General features: G+C 48.5%; 1 protein-coding gene and 1 long non-coding RNA gene across 2 annotated transcripts; one reads left to right on the forward strand and one right to left on the reverse strand.

Moving 5' to 3' along the window:
* The first annotated feature begins 2,524 nt into the window (after nt 1–2,524).
* Nucleotides 2,525–27,368, forward strand: WDR46 (WD repeat domain 46). The gene is made up of 16 exons (XM_032946756.2): nt 2,525–2,639; nt 4,591–4,740; nt 7,250–7,330; nt 7,509–7,621; nt 8,805–8,892; nt 9,825–9,886; nt 11,307–11,411; nt 12,744–12,894; nt 13,827–13,962; nt 14,782–14,881; nt 15,316–15,469; nt 16,509–16,653; nt 17,444–17,538; nt 23,602–23,697; nt 26,337–26,450; nt 27,053–27,368. Exons 1-16 carry the CDS (start codon nt 2,565–2,567, stop codon nt 27,158–27,160), a joined length of 1,773 nt encoding a protein of 590 aa, XP_032802647.1. The 5' UTR covers nt 2,525–2,564; the 3' UTR covers nt 27,161–27,368.
* Nucleotides 17,766–26,399, reverse strand: LOC116938971 (uncharacterized). Its single transcript, XR_004402353.2, has 2 exons — nt 26,311–26,399; nt 17,766–19,405 (listed from the first exon to the last, which is right to left on the reverse strand). It is a non-coding gene; the product is annotated as an uncharacterized LOC116938971 (long non-coding RNA).
* Nucleotides 27,369–27,476: the final 108 nt, after the last annotated feature.

The raw sequence follows: 27,476 nt of genomic DNA on the forward strand, positions 1-27,476 counted from the left end.
GTCATGTCGCTTCCAAAAAAAGAGCTGTACAATATAACTTAATAGGCCTTACATCGTTATTTTTTTATGTGGAGTTGGCTTGGCCAGGATCTGCTGGTTCCAGGGCAGAGTTTGCTTAGTGCCAATGCTGTGCTCTCGGAGCTGCAGAAAAGTTGGAGATGGGGTTCCCTGCGTGTTCCAGAGCCTGGAGCCACATCTAAGATTCCAGTGGAGCTCCACCGTCTCCTCTCTCCACTGCCATATATATAAAATAAACCTCTCTGAATTACTTCAGTTGATGCGTTTAAAACCATCGTAAGTACCGTGTATGTCCTTGAACACAATTCAGATATCTCAATATAAGTTCTGAATTATTTTAATGCGACAAATGGAATAAACAATTACTGGACTTCATTGTACTGTACGCGGTGCTCAAGGAGAAATACAAACATATAAACCGATCTAGACTCAACTAAATATGTTCGTGGCCATTATTCTATAGTAAGTTCCGTGCTATCACTGGCGAAGCCAGTTGGGGGGGTGGCACGTGTCCTCCCCCCCCCCCCCCCAATGATCCGATCGAAATTAGGGATTTTGATCGGATCATTGGGGATTATTAGTAATACATCGGCATTTTGCGACCCCCACTGCCAGGGACTCTATGAGATGATAGGACAATAGTCTGAGTCCATAATTGGCAATAAGTAACGGCAAAGCAGTTATAAGTGACTCAGAATTGTGCGCAGTTGCATATACAGTACACGACTTCCCTGAAGGCATTCACCTTCAGCGAGCTGTGATGCCAATCACACACGGTTCGAATTCGACCCCTGGTCGATGGCTCACTTCGGATAAAAAGCAAGGGACAAGTCCTTCCTTACCAACAACTCCTATAATTTTTCATTGCTGGAGGGGTTGCCCCCCCCCACCCTACCTGAAAATCCTGGCTCCGCCATTGCGTGCTATCATCTTCACGGGTATCACCGGCACCACTTGGAGATTTCCCTTGATACACTGTGGGCCCACAGGGTCACTGCCATAACCGTTCATCTCAAATATTTATCTTGACGAGCGTCAATGGTAAATGTCGTGATGTCTAATGCAATGGCTATGTTAGCATGATAAGCGAGACGAGTAAGTCTGGTTTGAAAGAATGCAAAGGACATATTTTAGAATTTAATTGAAAACATTCTGGTATACAGTTTTTATGTTTCTATCTTTAGTTACCAATTGCACGATTCAACATCACGAGGTGATTCAAGAACCAAACATTCGCGAGCCCATAATATACCCATCACGAGTCCATGGTTAACGCAATTATTAACCCATCACTAATACAATCATTAACAAAAAAAACAACGAGACATTACATACATCTACCATAATCGACTCTTAAAAACATGATAATAGGAAATTACCCATGGTAATCGATTGATAGATTCATCGGAATTCTAATTACACGGCCCCTACACCTCTCCATGCCTCGTTGATCACGTCTCAGTTTTCTTCACGTCTCAGTCAATCTTCCCCGGTTCGGATCCATGTCATAGCAGGCATTAACGCATTGCCATGGTGGCGAGATGTTAACTCCCTCGCAGGAGGGCTCCGGGTCCAATCCCGACCCTGACGCCTGCTGTATAATTGAAGTTTGCGTCTCTCCCCGTGGTCGAGTGGATTTTTTACATTTAGACTCAACGTGCGTTTCGAGTATTTGGCTGCTATTACATTTCCACGTGATGCATCACTCCGTTGTGGTCAGGTCGCTTTCTAAAAAAGAGCCAACATAGCCAGTGCCGGATGAAGCTAGTACGAGGCCTGTAGCATATTTTATAAAGGGGCCCTAATTTTTTTTTTAAAAACACATCAATATTAAAACACATGTTTTACTTGCATGGTAAAGTAATTGTATGTTTGCCATTTGCTATACAACCAGATAATACGACAAATCGCTAACCTTAAATACCCAGTCGTTCATAAAAATTGAAGGCAGTATAGTACTATAGTAATAGAGCCAGTGCACAATCACTGAACCGGAATTGATAGCTTGAAAGCATAGATGAACTCGTCTATCTAAACAAACTATCAAATCGCTATCCGTGGTGCTAACGTTAATAAAGAAATAAATACAAACCGCCACTTCTTTCAAGTGTTCTTGCCGTTGGTTTTCACACCTGATGATGACTGCTTGTGTTGCAGTCGAAACGTCGTGAGAATTTTATTGTTATATATTTTATTCTTTTATTGTTTCCCTTCAACGTGACTTTACCGAACGAACCAAGAATATAGCTTGAAAGCATTTAGCGCGGGGCCCTTGAAAGTGCGGGGCCCGTAGCTACATATGCAGTTACTTTTGCTACTAGGATAATCCGGCACTGAACACAGCTCATCCGGTCCTTACCTGGTCAAACAACAACAACAAAAACCCCCACAGTATTTTTTGTTGTTGTATTACTTTGTTCCATTGATTGACACGCGGCGTGACGTCACGGCTCTCAAACTTCGTCGCATGACGTCACGCGCGCCCGTGTCGCAACCGCCGCGATGACGTCACGCGCGCCGCTTCGCTTCACACGTGGGAGGCGAGCATGGCGACGAGCGGCAAACTTGCGGGCGAGGCGAACGCGCCGGAGGAGAAGTCGAAGCCCGCGGCGAAGGGGAAGGTGAGAGGAGCCGCGCCGAGACTCCCGCATCAACGGGCGACCTCGCTCGCTCCGCACGCGAGCCGCACGCTGCTCGCTGCTTAAATAGGCGCCGCGGTGCCGGTTTAAACCACAGTGAGGCCTGGCTGGGTCGCCGCATCCCGGGCTCGGCTAGCGGCTTCGGCCAGGGGAGCGCGAGGGGGATACGGCGGGGTTGCGCTAGGCCAGGACGGTTGTGTGAAGGCCGCACGGCCTAACCGGAGCCGGTAGCGTTCATGTGTTGCACAGTAGTCAGTAACAGGTTTATGGGAGGGGGGGGGTTCTTCTTTAAAGCTTCATTGAGATGCTTGCTTGATGTTTGGCCCTTTTAAAAAGAAGCATGTGTTTGGAAAGAAACTGGCGTGCCTGGAGAATACCCACGGAGGAGAGAATACTCGCGTTTGCAATACTGTACAGTTCGCCTGATTGATACCGTATTCATATTCTTTGGGTCTTTCGGCAAAGTCACGTAAAAAAATAACGATAAAGTAATAAAAATGAAAATAAAGTGAATAAAGAATAATACTAAATATCACGACGTTTCGATCGCAACACAAGCAATCGTCATTAGGATATTAAAAAAGTCAAGATTGATACCGTATTCTCAAGAGCAGTGCTTCTCAAACGGGGGTAACGCGAGGTGATTTATAAATGCGTGACATCATACACGGGGGTCATTAGTGAATACTCAAGTATGGTTCTGTCAACATAAAATAACTGCGATAACATTTAAATTCATATGGTAGCCTAGAACGATGTAAAATATCTTTCTAAACTCATTGGTCGTAAACAATGAAGTTTCCAAAGAGTAACCGGCAAGCGCGAACATATTACTCCACGCATGCAGAGCAGCGGATGATTTGTTTCTATTCACTTGCAGTTGCGCGCGAGTTAGTTGAGATATTGATGTTCACTATTCATACATTTATTTCTTAGAACCATGTTGGGTCAGGCAAAAGGGGGTTTGTTACTCGCTTGAAACAATTCAACAAGGGGTGTAGTTGCCAAACAAGGTTTGAAACCGCTACGCCATAGCATGTTTACCCTTTTCCCTATATGTTAAAGTAGTGCCTCTTATGATCTCGTGTGTGTGTGTGTGCGCGCGTATGGCCAATTTTGTATAACTTTACGTAAGACTAGGGTAATGTTAACTAGTATGGTTAGGGCTCTTAATCGAAGCTGGCTCCCTAGTTAGTTAGGGAGCGAGCCTCGACTAAACTAAACACTTTTTTTTTTACCAGGTAAGGCCTACTGAGCTATGTAGCTATTTTTCAGAAGCGACCTGGCCACGCATAATAGCTCAACGACGTGGCTTATCACGTGGAAATGTATAGCAACCAAATACTTTAAACACATGTTGCTGGGTTACGTTCTGGTACAGTTAACCTTTTTCCCCGGTTGTACAGTGTGGCCTGTTCACTATTTATGCACATTTAACGGTTGATATGCAGTGTGGCACCACACCCAGCAAATGGACTTCATGTGCTCTTCTCTGCACGCATTGTGTTGTTACAACGGGTTTCATGTCTTCCGTTTGCCGAATGAATACATTATAAGGTAACAGTCGTTACACACCAAGTGCTTGCCACAAACGAACCGCAATACCTTGCAGATCTCGTCAAGGATCATAAACCATCATGCGAACGCCAGTCATCCTGTCAGCGGTTTTTGGCTAATCGTCAAACAAAGATGAACACTGCGTTGTCGCTTTGAGATGCGCTTCTGCGGCCTTCTGTAATGCGCTTTTTTACGATATTAGGAAGCCACTGGAGCTATGCATTTTAAAATCTAGATTGTAAAATAATTGATTTAGATCTGCTTTTTGTTTTTAGATTTTTTTGTCCTTCCCCCGCGCGCCCCTGATTAGCACAGTTGGCTCCGTACGCTGTGAAAGAAGTTCAACATACATACGTACATGTTGCCCACTTTGTAGAAGAAACCAGCCAAGCGGTACTGGGAGCCTGAAAAATTCGAAGATGTGATGATCAACAAGACTCCTCTAGAACGGAGCCAGGGAGAGAAGCCCGAGAGATGGGAGGTTGAAAATAAAGTTCAGCAACATCGGTTTTCGCAATCCGCCAAGGTGAGTGGCAGCAGGGTGGTCCATAAGGGTGCTTCAGTTACACAATGTTTTGTTTTAAAAGCAGGTGAGAAACACTTTGGCCTCTTGTGTAAGGGAGGCTTCGGTTGGAGATGGGAAAAAAATCAAGGTACGAAAAACATTTTGCTGCATAAAAAAATATACAAATAATAAAAATACTGCATATTATAAACATCCAAAACATTGCGCCAGACAAAAAGATCCCAAAGATGCTCAAGAACGGTGTTCAACTAATTGAAATAAGAATTAAAATGTGTACCCATATGTTGGATTCGATTTGAATTGCTTCCTGTAGGTGCCTGCATTTGTTTCCAAACCATTCACTTTTCTGATTTCTCAATTTTGTATTCTCTCATTGATGAAAAGTACAATAGCATCTCCCGTTATTCTAACTTATACAGCAGCTACAACAACAACCGCAGTTTGCCACTATGTGGCGGTAACGTTACCAGGCTAGGTGGACCTTGAGGCCACGCGAAAGCTTGCTGGCAGGTCATGGGATAAGCCCAAGTGGCATGGGTTGACTCACTGAGATGATTGGCAGATGCACCACCTGTGTTTTAACCGCCTGGTGCTCTCGTAGCGTCGCTCCTCTGCCCTCCGCTGTGTGTAGCAGTCACCCACACATAAAAACCCACATTTGTATGCAATGCGAGCCTTATTGCACAGCAGGCAAGTGTACACGAATAGCAGTGTTCCTCGTTAGCTGCGTGTTTACAAGAGCGTCGGTTCGCTTAAAACCTGATTATCTCATGTAAACTGATCGCACCTGATGTGACTTTTTCCTAACCGACTGCAGCTTGTTTACGTGACCTAATATAAAGGCCTTCACTTTGGCTAGGAACTCCTGTTCTGAGTCTGTGCCTGTTTAAATCGCCTCCAGGCACCTCGTGTTTTTCCATAGCCCGACATTAGTTAAGCGTAAGCTTCAACAGAATTCTTAAAATTTCGTGAGAGGTGCTGTGGCAGGGCACTGTGGCAGAGTGCATGACTCGCACCTCTGAAGGTTCAGAATTTAATTCCTGATCGGTGGTCGGCCCGGTCCATTATCCCTCCATGTTTGATAAAAAAAATTTTATTCCACTTTTAGAAAAGTGATTGTCTGATGGAGAGACTGGCCTTTTGGTATGGCGACGCGGAATTTACACTACTGGCTCATTGCCAATAACAGAGATTAATGCCGCCCCATATTCGTTTGACCAGGGAGACGCTTTGACTTTATGACCTCAAGTGCGTGGGGAACAGTGGTTATTGCACTGGACTAGCAATCCAGCAACCTGAGTTTTATTCCTGGCCATTGCTAATTTGAGCTAGAAGTGATATCGGAACTAGACGTGGCTCTTCGTTAGGTCGACTCAGCATGAAGTAAGCACCTGGCGCGCTGTGTAAACAGTTAGCACTGGAGAGACAAAGGGGTTGAAGGGTGGTGTTGGCCGCACTAAACCCCTCGCGTGCTGTGTTGGCTTGAAAATGCTGCAACAGTCTGCGGAAGGCTATATGGGGATATTTGTTTTTTTTGTGTGTTTCTTAAAACCAGTCCACAATCAGAGAATCCTGGGTTCACTTTCACTTGTTCTCAATTACCTCGTATCTCGTGGAGATGCATACTCCAAACTCGGCCATAATCTCACTCAATTTGAACTTTTAACCCCTCAAACACAGACATCCCATGTACATTGTTTGTACATTCACGAGTAGAGAATTTGTTGCTCTGCAATAGAAAATAAGAGAGCTGACATGTTCATACTCTTATCACATTCGTGTACTCGGAAGCACTCACAAGTAATCTGATTTATTATTTTCTAAAATGCCAAGATAATATGTATTGTACGTTTTTTTTCTTCTCTAGGACTTAAATAATTGCGTTAATAGGAGCACAATATTTAAAAGTTAGAGCAATTTTTAATAAACCATGTCTGTCTTCTGTGTCCATTCCTCCCACCTCTTCGTTGTCATCTATTATATGTCTTCCCACTTCCGCCCAATTCAACGTTTAATTGTTACATGGGAAAAGACTCGTTTAGCCAGTTACCCAGATAGTTTTTTGTGACTACGGCCCACAGCCACTAACAATAAAGTTATTGTTGGGGTGGAGGTGCCCAGCCAGCAGCTAGCCAGGAAACTCAGGAATAGATTGTTTTTGATAATAGTATATTTAAATTGATAAAACGCCATTAAACAATCGTTCTCAGGGCGTTAAGTATGATGGTTGTGGGTGGTGCAGGTAGTGCTGAGATTAGTGCACAGTGCTGTGGTTCCGGCCATGGCACACTCCAGTGATGATTGATCTGTGAACCAGTTCTGGGGCCGCCTTTATCAACCCTCTTTGACCAGCGTGGTGAAATTGGATCAAATCCCAGGGGTCTGAAGCAATTGATTGAGATAGGGTTGTGAATGATGTGTTTTATATAGTCATGATTCAGATTGCAATGTACTGACACGCCCCCCTTGTTGTGACCCCACCGCCTTTGTCTTCCTTCTCATCTCCCAGTCAAAGGACGTGTTCTTTGGTCCCGCGCCCCTGCCAGAGACGAGAGTGAAGCGGTTCCAGCGTGGAGAGAAGTTTAAACTGGTGCGTGTACCCAGTGTGTGTGTGCATCGTGTGTTGCGCTCCTTTGTGATGCAGACCGTGTGTTTTTACGTCGAGTGTCATGTGCCACGCATTGTTTGCTTTGGCAGTGGACTAGATACGTGTGTGTGTGTGTGGCACGTGGACTCACGGCGTGTCTAACACGGGCGGTGTGGCGCAGAAAGGACGGCAGACCGGGGCGTTGCGAGAGTTGGTGAAGCGCGCTACCAAGAATGCAGAGCTGGCGAGCCAGCAGACGGCACGGTGTGATCTGCTGTTGCCTGAAACGCAAGGGTGAGGACCCCGCAGCATCGCACTCCAGTTGATCAGAGATTGCTTGTGAACCGTAGAGACTGCTGGGACAAGCACGCATACACACACACACACATGGAAAGTCCAAGATCTTTGCAGTAAATATAGGGGAGGCCTGGGTCCAATACATAAGAAACTAGCTACTGGTGGTGTTTTCAACAAATAAACAGTTGATAATTGTTTTTTTACCCTTTTATCTGGCAACAAAACTGACACGTTTTTTACAAGGAGTCATGTTTACATTGACCACAATACCTGCGGTCGGAACGCAAACAAAAAACAACTCTGATAATATATGCAATTTCCTTGAAATTGATTGGTCCACACCCGAGACAGCTTTCTTTAGGGCCTCGTCTCACATGGTGTTGGACCAGAAGACGCCAAAAGGCGCGCAACTCAAAGACAATGCACCATCAGAGTATGAGAGCTCGGGGTAAGCATTTACACCATTGGAAACCTCATTTGCCAGTAACAAAATATGATCATTCGTTTTTTACCCTTTTTTTTGGCAACAAAACTGGCACCTTTTTTTTACAAGGAGTCATGTTTACATTGTAAAAAAAGGTGTCAGTTTTGTTTGCCAGATAAAAGGGTAAAAAAAACAATTATCATATTTTATTACTGGCAAATGAAATAAACAGTTCTCACACGCTTCTGATGTTAGCCATGACCCGGGTGAAGCAAGCACGTATCCAGTGATGTTATCATTGGCTGGGAATCAAACAGCAGCATATACTGCTGTTAGTGACTGGGCATCTAGCTCAGGTGGCCAGGGTCATTGAACAGCGCTCTCACTAACATATGAAAGTAAGGCAGTTTTGATTACAGAATGTTACCTTATTTCTTCCGTGTGTTTATGGAAGGCCAGTGAATGTTGGGTGCAATGATGTCCTCTATAATATAGGGGGTTTTTTTGGGGGGGGTTTGATCGCGTGAATATAAATGTGTCGTTAAACCCGCCAAACACTTGACACAGCACAATTTGTAAGGTTTGTCACGTAAGCAGAACATGCCATTATTTACAACTAGCATCAGCGGGCGGACAGCCAGATTTGTGGAGAAATCCTGTTTCGTTCCTTAATGATGTCCTCGTGGACATCTGTGAAAAAGAGTCGCACCTTGTCGGATTCCTCCAGGATGAATAAAGATGCAATGATGTCCACAGGTTCATAGAGCCGGACGAGGGTGAGGAGACGTCGTACATAACGCAGAGGGACATCCAGGATGAGGTGGACATCACCAGTGCCAGCAAGGTACTTAGTTTTTTTTTGTTTCTCGTGGTTGCACCCGATTCAAGAGTCGAATGGCTCACAGGGCTATACCAAAATAAACTGAACTAAATAAACTGAACTGAAGTTTTCACAACGTTTCGACCATAACACAAACGGTCGTCATTTTTTTACACCTGATGACGACCGTTTGTGTTATGGTCGAAACGTCGTGATAATTTTTATTGTTTTATATATATGTTATTGTTTCCCTTCAACGTGACTTTACCGAAAGAGCTAAGAATATGAATTACTGCAGTCACGAAAACTTTAAATCAAAGTTTGAACTGAAGTTGGGTGTGTGCATATGCATGCGTTTGTGTTCACATAGTGGGGAGCGGTGGTGCAGCGGTTAGCACGCTTGGCTATGAACCCTCCGATCCGAGTTTAACACGTAGGGTTTCGCGACCAATATTACTCATAATAAAGGTTTTTGGGTTAGATCGGGTAAGTATAAATGTGTCGTAACCCTCCAGCCAATTAGTAAGGGATTTGTCACTTAAACAAAACGCCAAATAGTTATTATTTCAGCCCACCTATGTGTTGGAGAGTAAATCCACAACATTTACAATTTGAGTGATGTTTCGCTGGTAATTACATCCAGCATCATCGGGCGATTTGCCCAGACTAGTGACGATTATCTGAACCGGTCCTAGTCTCCCCAAGGTTGACTCGGCCACAAATGAGTACCTGGTTTGGTGTGTAATCATTGCCACTAGGGAGAAAAAGGCGGCCGGGCGTGGTGCTGGCCACCCACCCCCTCGTGCGCCGTACCGACCTTCATCGGTATTCGCTAACACCTCTTGCCCCAACAGTCTAATAAGGCTATTCAAGGGGATCTGTGTTTTGTTCTATGTGCATTTAAGTGCGTGTGCGTGTACGCGTGTCTCTGTGTCTTGCTGCTCTCCCTTTCACAGAGTTTTGAATTGGACCTGAACCAGTTCGGGCCATATCGAGTGGATTACACACGCACTGGCCGGTATGCCTCCGTTTCTCTTTCCTGCGCATGGGGTTTGGTGGATCGCCAGAATGTTGCGACACTCCCTTCCCCGTGGGCTTCGAGGTGGTACCATACCCTGGTTTCCCAGGAGGGAGGCGGTCCGGCAATATGGGATATATAAACGCTGATTATTTGGATGAACATCTGAATATATAGAGGATCGAAGAGCTTGGGCAATTGCTGGCACCAGCTCACCGCCTGGTGGCCTTCCGGCTTGTCTGTGGTTCCTCAGCGAATGTGATGTGCAATTGCATGAACGACACAATGTAAAAATAAACATTCACTCACAGGCACCCCCGGTGTAAAGATAATTGCACTTCAGTTATTGTAATAGGGATGAAAAGGTGGTTATCAGTTGGACATGTCTAGAATGGAGGCGGTGGGCAGGTTATTGAGACGGGCATTGAAGTGGCACCCAGACACCCGTGACCAGGGGGAGGAGAAGACCTAAAACCAGACGGTAGCGGTGCTGAGACGGTATTCGCAGACCTTGGAGATCAAGTTGTGAGCACGCTGCTGTTACCCCTACGCTCTCGCATCTATGCTCCCCGCCTTCACCGACCCACACCGGCTCACTTTGTAAAGTATGGTTAAATAGCCCCCACAACCTGCACAGCGTGGGGAGGACCTTATTCAACAGTGGCTTTACAAAACAGCTGTACATGTCACTGAGTGTATTATAATTTTCAAGTAATTTCTTGCTCAAAAGAGCATTGAGGCAGTGATCATCTCCTGTTTATAGCCCTGAGCCTGTGGTGGAAATTCCACATTCCTGTGATGGGGGTGAGTTTCTCCATAGAAACACCCACTGTTGACTTCCACACAAAGTGGTATTAGTTTTATTAACCTCAGAGGTATGATGGGCTGAGTCAACTCCTAATCATATTTTGAACTCGCCACCTTCTGATAGTGAGCCGCTCGTTACCGCTGATTTATAATATTTTATACTGTATTGTAACATTTTTTAACGTGATGTCTTGTGCTGTTTTGTAATGTATTATGTTGTGTTGTAAACTTTTGCATTGAATTGTACGTTGTAAAAACACTTATTTTATGGTGAATTGTATGGTGATTTGTATCGAATTATACCGTGTTGTATGGAAATGCAACCTATTGTATTGCAATCTGCCAAATTGCAACATTGTATTGTAATGTATCAAATAACCTATTGTATTCATTTGCAACATTATAATGTATTGTACGATATTGTATTGTACTGTTTTGTAACGTATTGTGCTATAAGTCTATTGTGCTGTATTGTACGATATGTTATTGTAACGTATTGTACTACAATGTATTGTAACGTATTGTACTACAATGTATTTTAACGTATTGTATTGTAACGTATTGTACTGTAACGTATTGTACTTTATTGTAACTGTGTTGCGCTGCTGTCCAGGCACCTGCTGCTGGGCGGTACACGGGGCCACGTGGCTGCGTTTGACTGGGTCACCAAGTCCCTGATGTGCGAGATGAACGTCATGGAGACGGTCAAGGACATCAAGTACGTTCACTCGCACGGCCAAACAAAGACAAAGATCCCCCCTGTAGCCTTCAACAGACTGGTTGGGCAAGTGCTGCTTAGCGAGCACCTATGAAGGCCACCGGCACAGCACACGATTGGAGTGGGTGGCCAACACCACGCCCGGCTGCTTGTGTCTCCCCAGTGGTGATGTTTTACACACGGCACTGGATACACATTTAAGGCTGAGTAGACCTAGTTGACCTAGGGACCAGATATTCGCCACTTTTATAGATCCTTGAGCGGGATTTAAACTCGGGTTGCCAGGTTGGTATCACAGCGCGCTGGCCACTACACTACCATTCATATTTAGTTAATCATCGTTAAGATATAATGCCAATTTTCAGCTATACCCTCCACCACCCGACAGAGCCAATGAAACATAGTGTCACGTGGGAATGTGCCAATTTATTTTGTTTGTCAGCAACCGGTTATGTTGAAAAATAAGCAGAATCGTAAAAAAATAACAACATGTTTTTGTTCTATTTATAAACAGAACCATTCTTTTATGAAAAACTTAAATCAATTGTCACAATGCCCACATGACAGCTCGAGTTGTGTGGCTCTTGTCAGGTGGTGAAGGGTTGACAGCTCTCATTTGAGATTATTACACCTGCCCAGTCTTAACCCATAAAAGATACTGATTCTTACTCAAGTTTGATTGCATCTTTCTCTCACACCTGTGCTCATGTGCGTCACTTGCATAAAGTTTCCTGTTGTCTCGCTGGGCTCTTTCCTGGTCACATAATGGCCACTGAACTGTGTGTACATATTAACGAGCGATTTTTTTGCTTTAGGTGCCTATAAAGGGAGTGGTGATGGTGGCATGTCAGGATCAAATGTAACTCCGCCGCCGTTATTAAACGCGCAATAATTTCAGAGCAAAATCTAAAATGCACACCGGTGAATACTGGGTTGTCTGCCATACTCTATACATTCACACACATTGAAATGAAATCACCTTTTGGGATTGGAAAAAAAAACAGATGGCCAGCATCGGCAGTGGGGAAACATCAGTCGCAAATGATATCAGCAGCAGTTGCGGGCCTCCCCTCGGTCAATTCAGTCTGAAATGAATACCCAGCACAAACATGTAAACATCACCACTATGAAAATAAAGAGGCCTTGGCATTGGGCTGGCCACACCACTCCCCTCCTGTACCATCATTAATAGTTTATTGCGAGCAGCACCTGGGTGATGATCGCGCTGCTGTTGTTTTCCTTAATAGTTGCTCACTATTAGCACCTTCCCTATGTTCCCCCCGGATCACCGGGTAATGACCGTGCTGTTGTTGTGACCGCGTCGGGGTACAGGTGGCTGCACACGGAGGCGATGTTCGCCGTGGCCCAGCTGCACTGGGTGTACGTGTACGACTCGCAGGGCATCGAGCTGCACTGCCTCAAGCGCTTCCACAACATCACCCGCATGGAGTTCCTGCCCTACCACTTCCTGCTGGCCACCGCGGTAGCACGCCATGTCATGCCGCACTGTGCCACGCCACACCACATCGCGCCAAATCACAGCATGCAGGCGCCGATCCATAGCATGCCAAGTTGTATGATGCCCAAGGCACGGCGTGCTTGGCCATGCCATGCCGCATTCCACCACACTGTGCCACGCCAGGCCACGCCACACTAATCACGTTACAACAAATGACACCACGCCTAGCCACGCAGCATCACATCGCGCTGGGCCATGCCAGCCACCGTTAATCCACGCAAGCACCCAAACATCACCACGCATTGTTGCCTGTGCAACCCATTTGCATGTAAGTAAAGAATATGATCTTTTATGGAAACGCCGGTGGCCCGACACGGAAAGCAATGGCTGACCCTGATCAAGCTGTTGTACTTCTCTAAGTTGTCGTTCGACACTCTAAGCTTTAAAACCCACCGACCCAGGCCGCTCTTGCCTTTGAGACTCTCCTGGTCTCTTGGGAGTTCTTACCTGGTGAAGCAAATAAACTAGACTTGACCTTGCACAGTGTGTGGGTATCTTGTTGACCGCAATATTGATTGAATAATAATACTCCCAATGGCGTAATTTGCAGGTAATTAAAGAAAAATAAATTTTCCAGATTTTATGCCACAAATCGCTCAACGCAGCAGCAATAATCGCCCTCTACTGGCAGACGAATGCCCGTTTGCAGGCCAGTCACCTTGTGCCCACACGGAAAGCTGCCACTGAGGGTGCTTTCTCAAATTCAGATGAGATGTGATGGCGAGTGCTCTGAGACGCCCTGGTATATGGGGCACCATATAACCATAAAAAAAACTCAAAATTACCATTCATGCGACTTTGCATGCCTTGTCGGCCTTCATTGGTGCTTGCTAACAGCACTTTACCCTTTTAACTTGGGATGTTTGTCATTTCGTTGTGTGGTGTGTGTTGGGCAGAGCTCATCGGGGTTCTTGCAGTACCTGGACGTGAGCATCGGGAAGGAGATCTCGACGATCTGCACCAAAGGGGGCAGCCTCCAGACCATGTGCACGAACCCATACAATGCCATCGTGAACCTGGGTCACCACAATGGTGCAGCCACTCGCCACACGCTCACAAACCACACCGTACGCTCACCGCGTACCTCCCACGCTTACCAGCGTGCCGCACGCTCGCCAGCACACCGCTTGATCACCACACACGACATGGGCACCACCACACCACACGCTCGCCACCACACACCGCACACTGCACGTTCACCACGACACCACACTCGCCAGGACACCACACACTGCCGATAAGTATCGTGGAAGTTAAAAGCAGCCCGGAGTTTGCCTTCTTAAACAAATGCAGCGGGAAAACGCTGGTCCAGAAACCTAATAGGCTCATGGCTCTAAACGTTCCATTATTCTGGCTTTGGTCAAGACCATTCACTATTTATTAAACCATTAAGTGGTGCAGAGCAGAAGATAGCGCAACCAAATCATTGTTGTACTGTCCTATGCTCCCAATATCATCACTCGCCACCTTCAACCTGGGTGGTGAGGTCTGGTCAAATAACCCCCACAACCTGCACGGCATGGACAGGTCCTCATCCAGCAGTGGAATGGCACGAGGGCCATACCTGTTTACATGTTTTCTGACGATGTTTATTGCTTTCAAATTACGGTTACAAGCTCGGAACACGCCGCCCGGATTTCCTTAGAACATACAGAGGCGTGGGGTATCGCACGGTTGAGCGTAAACGCAGCCACCACCGTCGCCCCCAACAGTTGCCCAAGCTCTGCGTTTCTACATCGGGATGTTTGGGGCGAGGCGCGTGAGGGGCGTGTGTGCCGTGTCTCCACGGGCGCCCCCCCTCCCCCTCCTGCCTCCCGTGTGCTGACGGCGCTGTTGCCGGTGTGGGTGCAGGCTCCGTGACCATGTGGACCCCCACGATGAAGGAGCCGCTCGTCAAGATGATATGCCACCGGGGAGCCGTGCGCTCCGTCGCCGTGGAACGCACCGGCACGTACGTACGCACGCACGCGCGCAAACACAAAGATCCACAAAATAGCCTTGGCGGACTGTTGGGGCGAGTGCTGTTAGCGAACAGCACCTATAAAGGCTGGCATGGCACATGAGGGGGTGACTGGCCAGTACCACGCCTGACCGCTCTTTGTTTCCCCCGGAGGCGATGTTTATACACCGCACCAGGTACTCATTTGAGGCTGAGCCGACCTAGGGGAGGCCTAGGACCCATTCAGATAATCGTCACCGGTGTTGCTGGCCGTGAGTGGGAATCGAACTCGGCCTGCCGGGTTCGTAGCGCAGCGCGCCGACCGCTGCACCACTACTCCCCGCATCGCTCCCCCCCCATCTCCGATTGGCAAGGTTGGCTACATACAGTGCGAAAGAAGTTCAACATGCATACGGTAGCCACGCCCCTCCCTGCGACGTTCCTAGGTACATGGCGACGTCGGGGCTGGACCACAAGCTGCGAGTCTGGGACGTGCGCACTTACAGGCCTCTGCACTCGTACGTCCTCAGCTCGGGCGCCTCCAACCTGGACTTCAGCCACCGCTCACTGCTGGCCGCCACCTGCGGCAACGTTGTACAGGTGCACGTGCATCCATTCCTGTTTGCGCACGTGCGCACGTGTGCACGGGTATAAGTGTGGCAGTGTGTGTGCAAGTTTGCATGCAGTGAGCTGCCAGTGGGCATTCGACACTTCACGTGGCCTTAAAGTGCACATAGCCTGGCACAAGCGCCATGGTGACATCACCGCCACTTAGTGGCAAATGGCGGTTGCTGCAGTGGGGAGCAATAGTGTAGCGGTTAGCGCGCTATGCTATGAACCCGGCGACCCGAGTTCGATTCCTGCTCACGGCCAACGCCAGTGACAATTATCTGAATCGGTCCTGGGCCTCCCCTAGGTTGATTCAGCCTCAAATCAGTACCTTGTGCGGTGTCTAGACGTCGCCACTGGGTAGGCAACGACGGCCAGGCATAGTTCTGGCCACACCACCCAGTCATGTACTCTGCCGGCCTTCATAGGTGCTCACTACTAATAGCACTTGCCCCAACAGTCTGTTAAGGCTAGACGGGGGATCTTTGTGCGTGAAGTGGTTTTGTGATTAACGCACTGTGCTATTAACCCGGAGGCCTCAGTTGGATTTCGAGCGGTGGCTTGCATGAGTGGTGAATGATCTGAAGCGATCTTATCACAAGGGGGCACTATATGCTTTGTGAAGAAACCCGTTGAGAGCACACTGGTGCTGTCAATGACGCTTGGTGCAGTCCACTTTTCGTCTCCTAAATTTTTTTGCGTCTGTGTCTGAGCAGCTGTATTTGGGTTGAGTGGTGGTGCAGTGGTTAGCGCGCTGTGCTGCAAACCTAACGGCCAATGTTAGATGGCAAAGATCAATGACGAACATCTGAACTGGACCTAGGCCACCCATAGGTTGACTGAACCTTGAATTAGTACTTGATGCAGTGTATAAACAACAGGACTAGGGAGACAAAGGCAGCCGGGAGTGGTGCTATGCCACACCCCCCCCCCCTCCCCTCGTGTGCATTGCCGGCCTAAATAGGTGCTCAATTACAGCACTTGTCCCAACGGTGTGTGCGGGCTGTACGGGGGATCTTTGTCTTTGCAGGTCTACAAGGACACCCACCTTGGTGTGGGCCGGCCCTACCTGACGCACGTCTCTCCTCACCACGCTCACTCGCTGCAGTTTTGCCCCTATGAAGACGTGCTTGGTCTCGGCCATGGGAATGGCTTCACGAGCCTCCTGGTGCCCGGTAGGTTTCCCGGTCATCCAGAGTCGCCTTAAGTTAATGGTAACGAGGTGTTGTTGGGGTGGGTTCATGAATCTGACCTCCGATGACTGGGCAGGTGCTTGGGCTGCAGGCCTAGGTTACAGGGAGAGGATACTGCAGTGCAATACATTGTTGTACTATGCTACAGCATCTCTGCTCCCCATCTTCACCGGCCCCCTCTGAAGTATTGTGCATGTGCATACACGCATGTCTATGTGTGGGGGGATCGCTGGAGTAAATGTACGTATGTTGAACTTCTTTCACACCGTACATAGCCAACCGTACTAATCGGAGATGGTTAGTACATGGCATTGTAAACCCGGACCCGTCGGGTTCAGTGCTAGCCCATGGGCCAAACCATAATTCGTCACCACCTGAGGTTGCAAAACTCTTGTCGCACAGATTTATTTATTCGGCTAATATGGCTGAATTATATGTTGACCCATTGATTTCAAATGGTTCCCACAAAATTCACTATTATTAGTCACATAGAAATTGGATCTTCAAAAGTTAACGTCACCTCTGGTGGTACCGACAACAGCAATGTCTGGTCTGGGCTCAAGGGCTATACCTGGCCACGCACATCACCAGTGGCCTGTGGCTGCCCTAGGTCATCTCAGCCTTAAATGAGCACCTGGCGTGGCGTTTCCTCATCATTATTCGCACTCGGGAGACGCGATTGGCCGTGTGTTCATCACGCCAGCCTCCGTAACTCCTCTGCGGCCTTAATGGGTGCTCGCCGATGGTAATTGTGTTTGCGTGCGGTGTGCAGGAGCGGGTGAGCCCAACTTCGACGCGTTGGAGGCTAATCCTCTGCGCAGCAAGAAACAGAGGCAAGAGTGGGAGGTGAAGGCTCTGCTGGAGAAGGTAAAGCACGCACGCACACACGCACACGCACGCAGTCCTGCATACAACAAGGTTCAATCGTGTTTTGTTTAAAACCAGGTGAGAACTCAAAAGACCAGGATGAGGCTTATGTGTAAGAGTCACCTGGGGCGGTTAGTCTGCCGGTCGGGGTCAGTGATTGGTGCTGTGTGAAATGCCAATTGATTAACTTGTGGAAGATATTTTACCCCAACTCCGGCACACCACTCTTGTGAACGTTGTCACGGGATCTTTAATGTCCACTGCGAAGCAAAAACAGCACATGCATTGTTGTTACGGTTAATATCCCCACAGTAATAATTGGGCGGCCGCTGCAAGTGACACACATGCTACCGCTAGGCCGTGTCTCAGCCCCACAACAGCAACAGCCGCCACTATTCTATTCCTGTGCATGGAAATATGGTTCAGGAGCTAAATGCCAATGTCGAGGTCTGCTTGCCACGAGAGGGCTTCAGGACAGAGTTTGCGTGCTTTTGCTATTCCTTCACTGAAGAAGTGCAACAGCCAATGGGTGGTGACGATGTCTTCATGGCAATTGGGCCAAGTTTAGTGCACTTTAAAGCCACGCGAAGTGGCAAAGCCTCGCTGGCACAAGGTCACGGGACAGATCCAGATGTTGCGTGTTAAACGATATCACTAGCAGATGCATCACCTGCACTCCCCGCCATGCCAACTCGCCGTGTTTCTGTCACCTGGCGCTCTGCTCATTTTTGTAAGCGTCGGGTGGCTAAGCACACAAGCGTGTGTATACGTACATACACATATGCACACATACACACCTGCGCAAACACATGTACGCGTAAAATACACAGACGAAACAACACCTCTGCACACTGCGTGGGGAGCGGCGGTACGGCGGTTTTGCACACAGAGCTCGCCGAGTTTGACTCTTTCTTAAATAAGCACCTCGCACAGATGGTAGTGAACATGAAAGTAAACTACTCGTACTATATTTTATTTTACCAGGTAAGGCCCGCTGAGATATAGAGGTGTTTTTTTTTCCAGAAGTGACCTGGTCACAAATGATAGCTCAACGAAGTGGCTTAACACGTGGAAATTTATAGCAGTAGCCAAATACAGTATGGAGAGAAAATTCAACGCGACCACAGTGATGACATAAAAAAACTTCCAAATATACAGCAGCAGGCGTCAGGTTCGGGATGGAACTCACGACCTCCTGTATACCAGGCGAGGTAGTTAACATCTCACCACTGTGGCGCCACCAAATCAGCGCTGGGAAGACTGGGCCAGCTGGGCCTGGTTCTGTCCACATCGCTGCTCAGGCAGTGAGCGAATCTCGCCCCTCGTGATGGAGGAAGTGTCGCGTTGGCAGACGGCGGTGCTGAGGAGCGCGACGATTTCTCCGGGAAGGATGCGATAGCGCTGTTCCCGTTTGCGGGCCGTGCTCGACGGGATTATTGTTGGCGCTGCATGTGCTCCAGGGGCCGTCCGCTAATCGCGCCTGTTCAAGGGACTCGGAGATTTCAACAAAATCGCCGGCGAGCAGGAAGCGCGCAGTGTCCCGTTAGAGTGGCTGGTTTCACTTTATCAGCTCGTCGGCGGCGCGCGACAGGCATTGGGTGAGGCAGTCGCGATGGGCGCGTTGCTCCCGAGTCAACAGGGCCAGACTCTGCAGCTTCACGTTGAACTTTCCGAGAGCTTTGTCGATGGCGGTGATGAGGAGGGATGGCTTTCTCGCAGCAGGGCGGCCGCAGTGGCACCGCTTGTGCGTCACGGCAAGCAGGTCCTGGGTTTGGTTGTCAACTCTGGCGCCTTTCTTTGTGGAGCGCGTGTTCTTTACTCGTGTTCTGCAATGGGTTTCCTCCCGGGCTCCAGTTTCCTCCCATAGCTAAAGAAAACAAGTGCAATGTTAATGCTATTGGCCAAACATTCCAATACACGAAAAGGACTGGATTGGGATGAGACACACACGCACACAGCAGTAGCATTGCCCCCCTATTGCGTAAATTTGGCAGGACCCTCCTAAAGAGACTATTGAGACTCAATGATGCTTTCCTGGGTAAAGTTGCATTATAATAATATGTATGTATGTTGAACATGTTTCGCACCGTACGTACGTAACCAACCGTGCTAATCGGAGATGTGGGGGCTAATTGGAGGTGCGATGTCAGTGTGACGAGAGGGATGTGGAGGGGTTTTTACAGGAGTTTTTGGTAATTCGGTAGTGATTCTGTCCAACATGCGGAGGTTAGGTTGTGAAGAGAGGTCAACAGGCGGATCGCACTCGCAGGCCAAGTATTTTTTAATGGACCGCACAAATCGCTCAGAAGAGCAGAGGTCACCTTGAGCGTTAGGGCCTGAGTGAAGCAGGAGTGACAGCTGCGGAGAGAGTGAGACTAAGCAACGAGAGAAGAGGCATACAACCTCTGAATGCATGGGATGCTGGAAACTCTGCGCCAGGATAATTTAAGCAATTCGGATGTTTGGAATAGAACGTAGCGGTGAAAGTACCATATTCTTAATCAGCAAGTGAAGATTGTGATGGGTGGGACTCGTGCGCAGGATAGAGGAGGGAAAGTTACCCGTGCAGGCTCTTTGAGTGGCATCCAGAGGTCGCTGGATTCTCACCGTCGCCACCAGATGGTGACCCTGAGACCGTGATAGCAGGCCTCGGTTGAATCTCGATTGCGATACGGACGGAAAGGAAGCGGTGGCGAGTTGTGGTGGTGACAACGTTTTCCCTGAAACTTCTGAGTTCACCTCCGTCTCGCACCGAAGAATCCGTAATGTACTCGCAAGAACGTGGCTGTTTTGGCGCGCTATGAATCCACCAACCCAGAATGGAGTTCCCTGGCCCTGCGCAACACTTTCAATTGGTGTCCAGCCCTGGTAGCAATGAGCCCGAAGTAGACTTGCCATGAAATGGGTATTTGTTGCTTTGTGTCAACTTGCTTACCGGGGAAACGAAGGCCCTATTAAGTTGTGCGGTTGGAGAGTGTGACCTTTGGAAAACATATACACGTATTTTATGCACGAACGTGTACCCTTGTTAAAATCACTTATTATGATGACTGCAACTCTCAGGGGGCCCCCCTCAGGTTTTTCTGAGGTTACTTTATACATCCCATGTCAGTCTGTAACTGGGCATGACTCTGCTGATGAGTCCATAAAGAGAGCGAACTGCATCCGTGTCGCCTGTGCAAAGGACCGCCTCTCTTAAAGGCACGTCGGCTGAAAGACGATGCTATTAATAAATTAAACACATTTTTGTATGTAGTTTTTTATGACACATAATTATTATTACTATTGTTGTGGTCCCGAGCAGTGAGCTGGTGGCACAGTGGTGAGCACAGTGCACTGTCAATCCGGCCACGTGAGTTTAATTCCCAGCCACAGCTAAAATCAGTGGTGAGTGACATTTAAGCCGGGCCCAGGACCCACCCCCTTCGCCAGCCTGCACTAACAAGTGTGGCGAAGAATGTTCAAACAACCTTCATTCGCGACCAACATGGCATGAAACTTAAAACTAAAACCTCTAAACTTTTAATTCACCAGGTAAGGGCCAACTGAGCTATAGAGATATTTTTCAGAAGCGACCTGTCCACAAAAAAAATAGCTCAACTAAGTGGTTTATCACGTGGAAATATATAGTAGCAGCCAAATACTCTAAACGCACGTTAATTCTAAATGCGGAGGGAAAAACCGGAGGACCCGGCGAAAAATCTACGTGACCACGGGGAGAGAGAAATGCAAACTCCAAACATACAGGCATCGGGGTCAAGATCAAACCCACGACCTCTTGCATACCAGGCGAGGTAGTTAACACTCGCCACTGCAGCGCAGCTCGTCGTCCAGCAGTGGCTTGACAAGGGGCTGCAAACTTAACTAAGCTATTTTCGGTGACTGCTGGTGACATTTCACTGCGCGACACGGTGACGACAGCCACGTTCACATCGCTCCGCAGCAAGCCCGAGTGAGGTCGAGATAACGTTCGAGAAGGCACTCCCTGCAAACAGAGATGTTTTGACGGGCTAGGCGCTAGCTCTATCTGCATCGTAAGAGCTGCGCTGACCGCAACTACGTGATCCCCTTCGCTTATCACGCCGCTTGCGCCCCCCCCCTCCCCCCCCGCCGGTGGCCCATTTGAAGTGGGGGGGGGGGGGGGGTGGGAATTGCGTCCCGCCTTATCAGCGGCGTACTTTTCCGTTGGCGCAAAAGTCCTCGCTCCGGCCGAGGCTGGGCAAGTCTCCCGACCGCGTTTGCTGCGTGCAGCGAGTTCGCTATGGGGAGAGTTCTGCTCTCGCTTTGTTAGAGCAACGTCACGAAGCTGCTTTCGCGGAGAAACTATGACAGAATTATTTCACCCGTTTAGTATAAGCGCATGGCGGGGATAATAGTGCCATTGCTACTCATGCTGTTTTTATTTTACCAGGCCCATTGAAATATATAGAGCTGGTTTTTCAGAAGCGACCTGGTCACAAATGATAGCGCAACGAAATGGCTTGTTGTGTGGAAATTTATAGGAGGCAAATACTCTAAACACGTGTTTCTAAATGCGGAGGGAAAAACCGGAGGACCCGGATAAAAATCCACATGACGATGGGGAGACCAGGCAAACTCCAAATATACGGGCGGTAGGGTTGGGATTGAACCCACGACCTCGTGTATAGCAGGCAAGGTAGTTAGCATCTTGCTATCGTGGCGCCCCATGGGATATTAATGGCAGGATAGGATAAGCAACTTGGAGGTTGTTGAATAGAATGTGGCAGGAAGAATAGGTTGCAATGGGTAGGGAGCAAGGTTAATACCTACGTAGATGATGGTGGTGATGAGGCATCAGAGTGATACTGGAAGGACACGCAACAGTCCATCTAGTTCCTGTGCAATGTGAGAGGGCAACGGCTTGGAGAGACCTTCATCTATCCGTGGATATATCATGGCTGACGAACGATGATCTATCATGCTGTACCGCCGACAGTCTATGTGTACGCGTGGTAGGAAGTGACTTCGTTTTTGCTGTTATTGGTAACTCGAGAGCTGTTGTATTTATATTTTAAAAAAGAAGCACAGGCGCATTGGTAGAAGCCTACGCACACATGTGTGTGCGTGCACGTGGCTCGACTGAGCTGTCCCAAAGGGCCAGAGGCTGACTGCACTGAACATCCGTTTTCCCTTCACACTGCCAACTGGTCCCCCCTTCAAGTGCTGGCCTAAGACCCCTCCCTCTCCTCCTCTGCTTCAAGACCGTTTCAATCTCATCTCCCAAGTGTCAATCCACCCACATTTGTCCACCCAACGGTGTGAATGGCTGCAATGCAGCGAGTCGATTTGCAGGACGCGCGCGGTGGGGTAAGGTGTGGGTACTCGCAACCTCTGCCAACGCGTTTGGTCAATGTGGAAGAGTAGACCAAATACCCTCTGAGAGTTCACTCGTGGACGCCCTTCCTCCAGCAGTGGTGTGAACAAGAAATTGCAGGCATGCACCGTTGGCGTTTTCTTCTGTTTAAAAGACAAAAGAATGGAGTATTCCACTCCAGGTGTTTTACGCAACCGTCCACTACGTATACTTAGCTTTGCTTACCCCTCACCACTCTGAGATTCTCCAGGCTTGTCCCTCACCACACCGGGTGTCTCCAGTCATACCCCTCACCACTCTGAGATTCTCCCAGGCTTGTCCCTCACCACACCGGTTGTCTCCAGTCATACCCCTCACCACCCTGAGATTCTCCACGCTCACCTGTCACCACACCGGGTGTCTTTGGTCCTTCCACTCACCACACTGGGATGTCGATGTTTGCCTGTCCCCCCCTAGCATTGCTCCCCATATATGCGTATGTATGTTTAACTTTTTTCGCACTGTACGTAGCCAACCGTGCAAATCGGTTGTGTTTTGTCTGCCGAGTGCAGCTTCAGCTATTCCCCATTTATGTGCAGTGAATGTATGTGCTGTGCAGATTCAGCCGAGTGCAGATTCAGCCGTTCCCCCTGCATGCATGCATACATGCATGCATGTATGCTGAACTTCGTTCGCACAGTACATAGCCAACCTTGCTAATTGGTTTGTGTTTGGCATGCCGAGTGCAGATTCAGCCGGAGCTCATCACGCTTGACCCGGCCATGCTGAGCAAGGTGGACACGGCTTCCTTCGAAACAAAGTACGCGGAGAGGGTGCAGCGGCTGGTGAGTGCACAACACACCATAACACAATAACACGCCACAACACAACAACAACATCATACCACACGACCGATGTGTTCATGCTTTTGTTTATGTTGTTGAACGTTGGGGTCTGTACAGGCCTTCTAAACAAGTGTTGTCCCCCGGAATTTGTTTATGCACGCAAACTTTCCGGCCTGCATAGTTCACAATGGGGCCCCTTTTGTTCAGCGCCAAAACAGAAAACTTATAGAACGTACATTGGTCCGAAAAGGCCCTAAAGCCAATGGACAATAAAAAATGTTTATTGCCCACGGATAAACGGACTGTGTGCGCATTTCTATTTTATTGGTGATCCATGATCCTCCTTGCCACGCAGTGGTGGCTACGCACGTGACCTGTAATCTAGCGCCGTCAAGGCAGCAAAGGGTTGGTGGATCACACAGAAATTGTTCGATGGTAGCACCGACTCACTGCCTGGCTGCATACCTGTCAAGCTTGGCGGTCGTTTCTCAATGACTGTGAGACGACGCCATATATAGAGCTAAACGTAACCGTCACACATCATGGTGGCGCACTATGAGTGCGTTTATCGGAACGCACTTCGATATCATCAAGGTCCCGGAAGCTATGCAGGTTTGAGCCTGTGTAGTGCTGGGGATGGGTGACCACCATGCATAACAGGTGTTATGTCCTGTGAGGCTACGGGCTGGGCAGTGGAGGGCAGCACAGCAAACTCCGTTGTTGTGCAGTAGAACCCTTCTTAACAACGATAATTGCTTCCACGAAACCGGTCGTTAAGTGATTTGGTCGTTAAGCGGGTCTAGGAAATACACGTTAAAGGCTTAATTCGTTCCGATAGCGTTGAGAGTTATCCTCTTTCACCCACAATAAAAAACTTACTTAGTAATATTTAAACAATGTATATTCATACGTAAACATACTAACAACATTATAGACACATAATATTAAAAGAAACATGGTTAGTCAATGCATGAATTGATATTTACTGTCCCTACAACAGCCCGTTGTTAACAGGGGAATGGTCTGTAAGCGAATACATTGGGCTCTATGGAGACGTGTCGTTAAGCGATTAGTCGTTCACAGGGGTGGTCATTCAGAGGGGGTTCTTACTGTTCTCTCTCATCAACTTTCCCCGCCACCACCACCACCACGCTGACCAGCGTATTGTGATCAAGCACTGCATGGGGAAGGCACTCATCCAGCAGTGGATTGACACGAGGGCCGTGCGCGCACGTTACTCAGCACGCGTGTTAAACTACCCGTGGCCTGTACGCATCGTGAGCGAAGGGTTCATCAAATGTTGTCCTGATTTGCCGCTCGTTTGACCGAGCCTAAAATTAGAAGCCCTCCCCCGCCCCCCCGTGCATTGAGGTTGTCAACAATGGGGGAGACAAAGGTGGTTGCAGATCAGCCCTGGTCACAATTTCCCATTGTATGCCTTGTCGGTCTTGAATAGGTGCTCGCTGACAGCGCTTGCTATAACAGGATGTGCGATTTCCATGAGTGTCTATTGATAGGTTAAAAAGAATGGTTATTTTTTTTTTCGTTTGTCTTTATGTCTTCAGCTCTATGAATATTTGCAGCGGCGTGATAATATACCCTGTGAGTGCCGTCGGTTGTATTTCTGTGTTTATAACATTGCGTGCAAATATTCTGTGCTTAATGTTTCTTTTGTGTGTGTGTGTGCGATGCGGGGACCGGTAGTGTAGCGGTTAGCGTGCTGCGCTATGAACCCGCCGACCCATGTTTGATTCCCGCTCACAGCCAACACCAGTGATGATTATCTGAACTGGTCCTAGGAACCCCCCCCCCCCCAGGTCGACTTGGCCTCAGATCAGTATCTAGTTGGTGTGTAAACGTTGCCACCAGATGTGGTGCTGGTTACCCACCCTCTCTAGTCTGCTGTGCCGGCTTTCATAAGTGCTCGATTACAGCACTTGCCCCAAATGGGGATCTTTGTCTTTGCGCCGTATGATTGTGCTGTGTATGTTTTCTGTATGTGTATTTGCGTGTGCTTTTGTTTCCATGGGGGTGTGTGCTGGGTGTTTGTGTGCATTGTATATCAGTGTTCCACGTTTGTCTTTTCTGTGTTTGTAAGTTGCTTGTGTGTACATATTTGTTGTGTGCTTTTGTGTGGTAAATGGTAGTGCAGTGATTGGCGCACTACCCGGCGACGCGAGTTCAATTGCCACTCATGACCAATAACAATCTTGCTAATGATTGAACTGGGCCTGGGCTTACCCTAGGTCGACTCAGCCTCAAATGAGTTAGTGGTGCGGTGTGTAAACCCACTGGGAGACAAAGGCGGACGGGTGTGGTGCTGGCCACCCACCCCCTCGTGTGCTGTGCTAGCCTTCATAGGTGCTCGCTAACATCACTTGCCCCAACAGTCTTGTCAAGGCTATACAAGGGGATATTTGTCTCTGTGTGCTCACCAACAATGAGCAGAGCACCGGGCAGCCAGTCATCTCAGTCAATCCATGGCACCTGGGTCTATTCCGTGACCTGCCAGCGGGCCTTCACGTGGCCTCAAATTGCACCTAGCATGGCACAAGAGCCGTGGTGACGTCAACGCCACTTAGTGGTAAATGGCGGTTGTTGTTGTGTGCTCACCTGGCCCCGTGTGCTTATCTATGCAGGGTTTCGACCCAAAAGCTCCCCAGAAGTTTGAGCCGAGGTACCGCACCAAGGGCCGCAGCTCCACCGCCAATCGCGAGCTGCGAAAACGCATCGTGGCAGGGACACAGAAACGGGTAACGATCACACAGCCTCACTCGGCCACGCACATCCTCACCGAGTAACTCACAGCCTCACCCAGCCACTCACAGCCTCACTCTGTCACTCACACCTTCACCGAGTCACTCACACCTTCACCGAGTCATTCACACCTTTACCGAGTCTCTCTCACCCAGCCACTCCCTCACCCAGCTACTAACAGCCTCGCTCAGCCACTCGCAAGCCTTACCCAGCCACTCACACCCTCACCCAGTCACTCGCAGTTACTCACCCAGCTACTCACAAAATTACGCACTCACATCTTCACTGAGTCACTCACACTCTCACCCAGCCACTGACTTGCCAAGTCGCTCACAGCCTGAGCCAGGCACTCGCATCCTCACTGAGCCACTCACACCCTCACCCAGCCACTCACTCCTCCAGACAGCAACTCTCACTTAGACACTCACACTCATTCAGCAACCTACTCACCCAACCCACTCGATCACACTCACCCTCGCGGCTCTGATAACGTGTGTTCCCTTGGAGTAATTGCCCTGTGTGCGTTGCTGCTTTCACACACTGTAACTCTAGCCTTTGCTTATTTATTTAAAAATTTTGTTTGAACGCTGCCCCTTAGGAGACGATCAAGGCTTCTATGGAAGAAAAGCAGAAAAAACAGAGAGAGAAGATACAAAGCAACCAGACGGAGGCCAAGGGGGGAGCCCTGCAGAGATTCAAAAAATAAACACGCGCGCACACGTATATAATACACAGAGACATACACACGTGTATATATGCAGACAATCTCGCATGCACATACACCGCATCACACGCAAATACACTTGCATGTAGAGAGCCACGCGCATACCCACGCATATACTCGCATACACAGACAAACGTGTACGTGCAAAACCAAGACAAATAAAAAAAATGCACCATTTACCTTTTACAAACTGTTGTGGCAAATGTTGTTAGCGAGTGCCGATTAAGGCCGTCATTGCCCTGGTGTGGCCAGTCCCACGCCGCTTTTTTCTCTCCTCGGTGCTAATGTTTACACACCA

This window comes from Petromyzon marinus, chromosome 5 (assembly GCF_048934315.1).
Source record: "Petromyzon marinus isolate PM22_M1 ecotype Great Lakes invasive population chromosome 5, UKy_Petmar_22M1.pri1.0, whole genome shotgun sequence".
Taxonomy (NCBI): domain Eukaryota; kingdom Metazoa; phylum Chordata; class Hyperoartia; order Petromyzontiformes; family Petromyzontidae; genus Petromyzon; species Petromyzon marinus.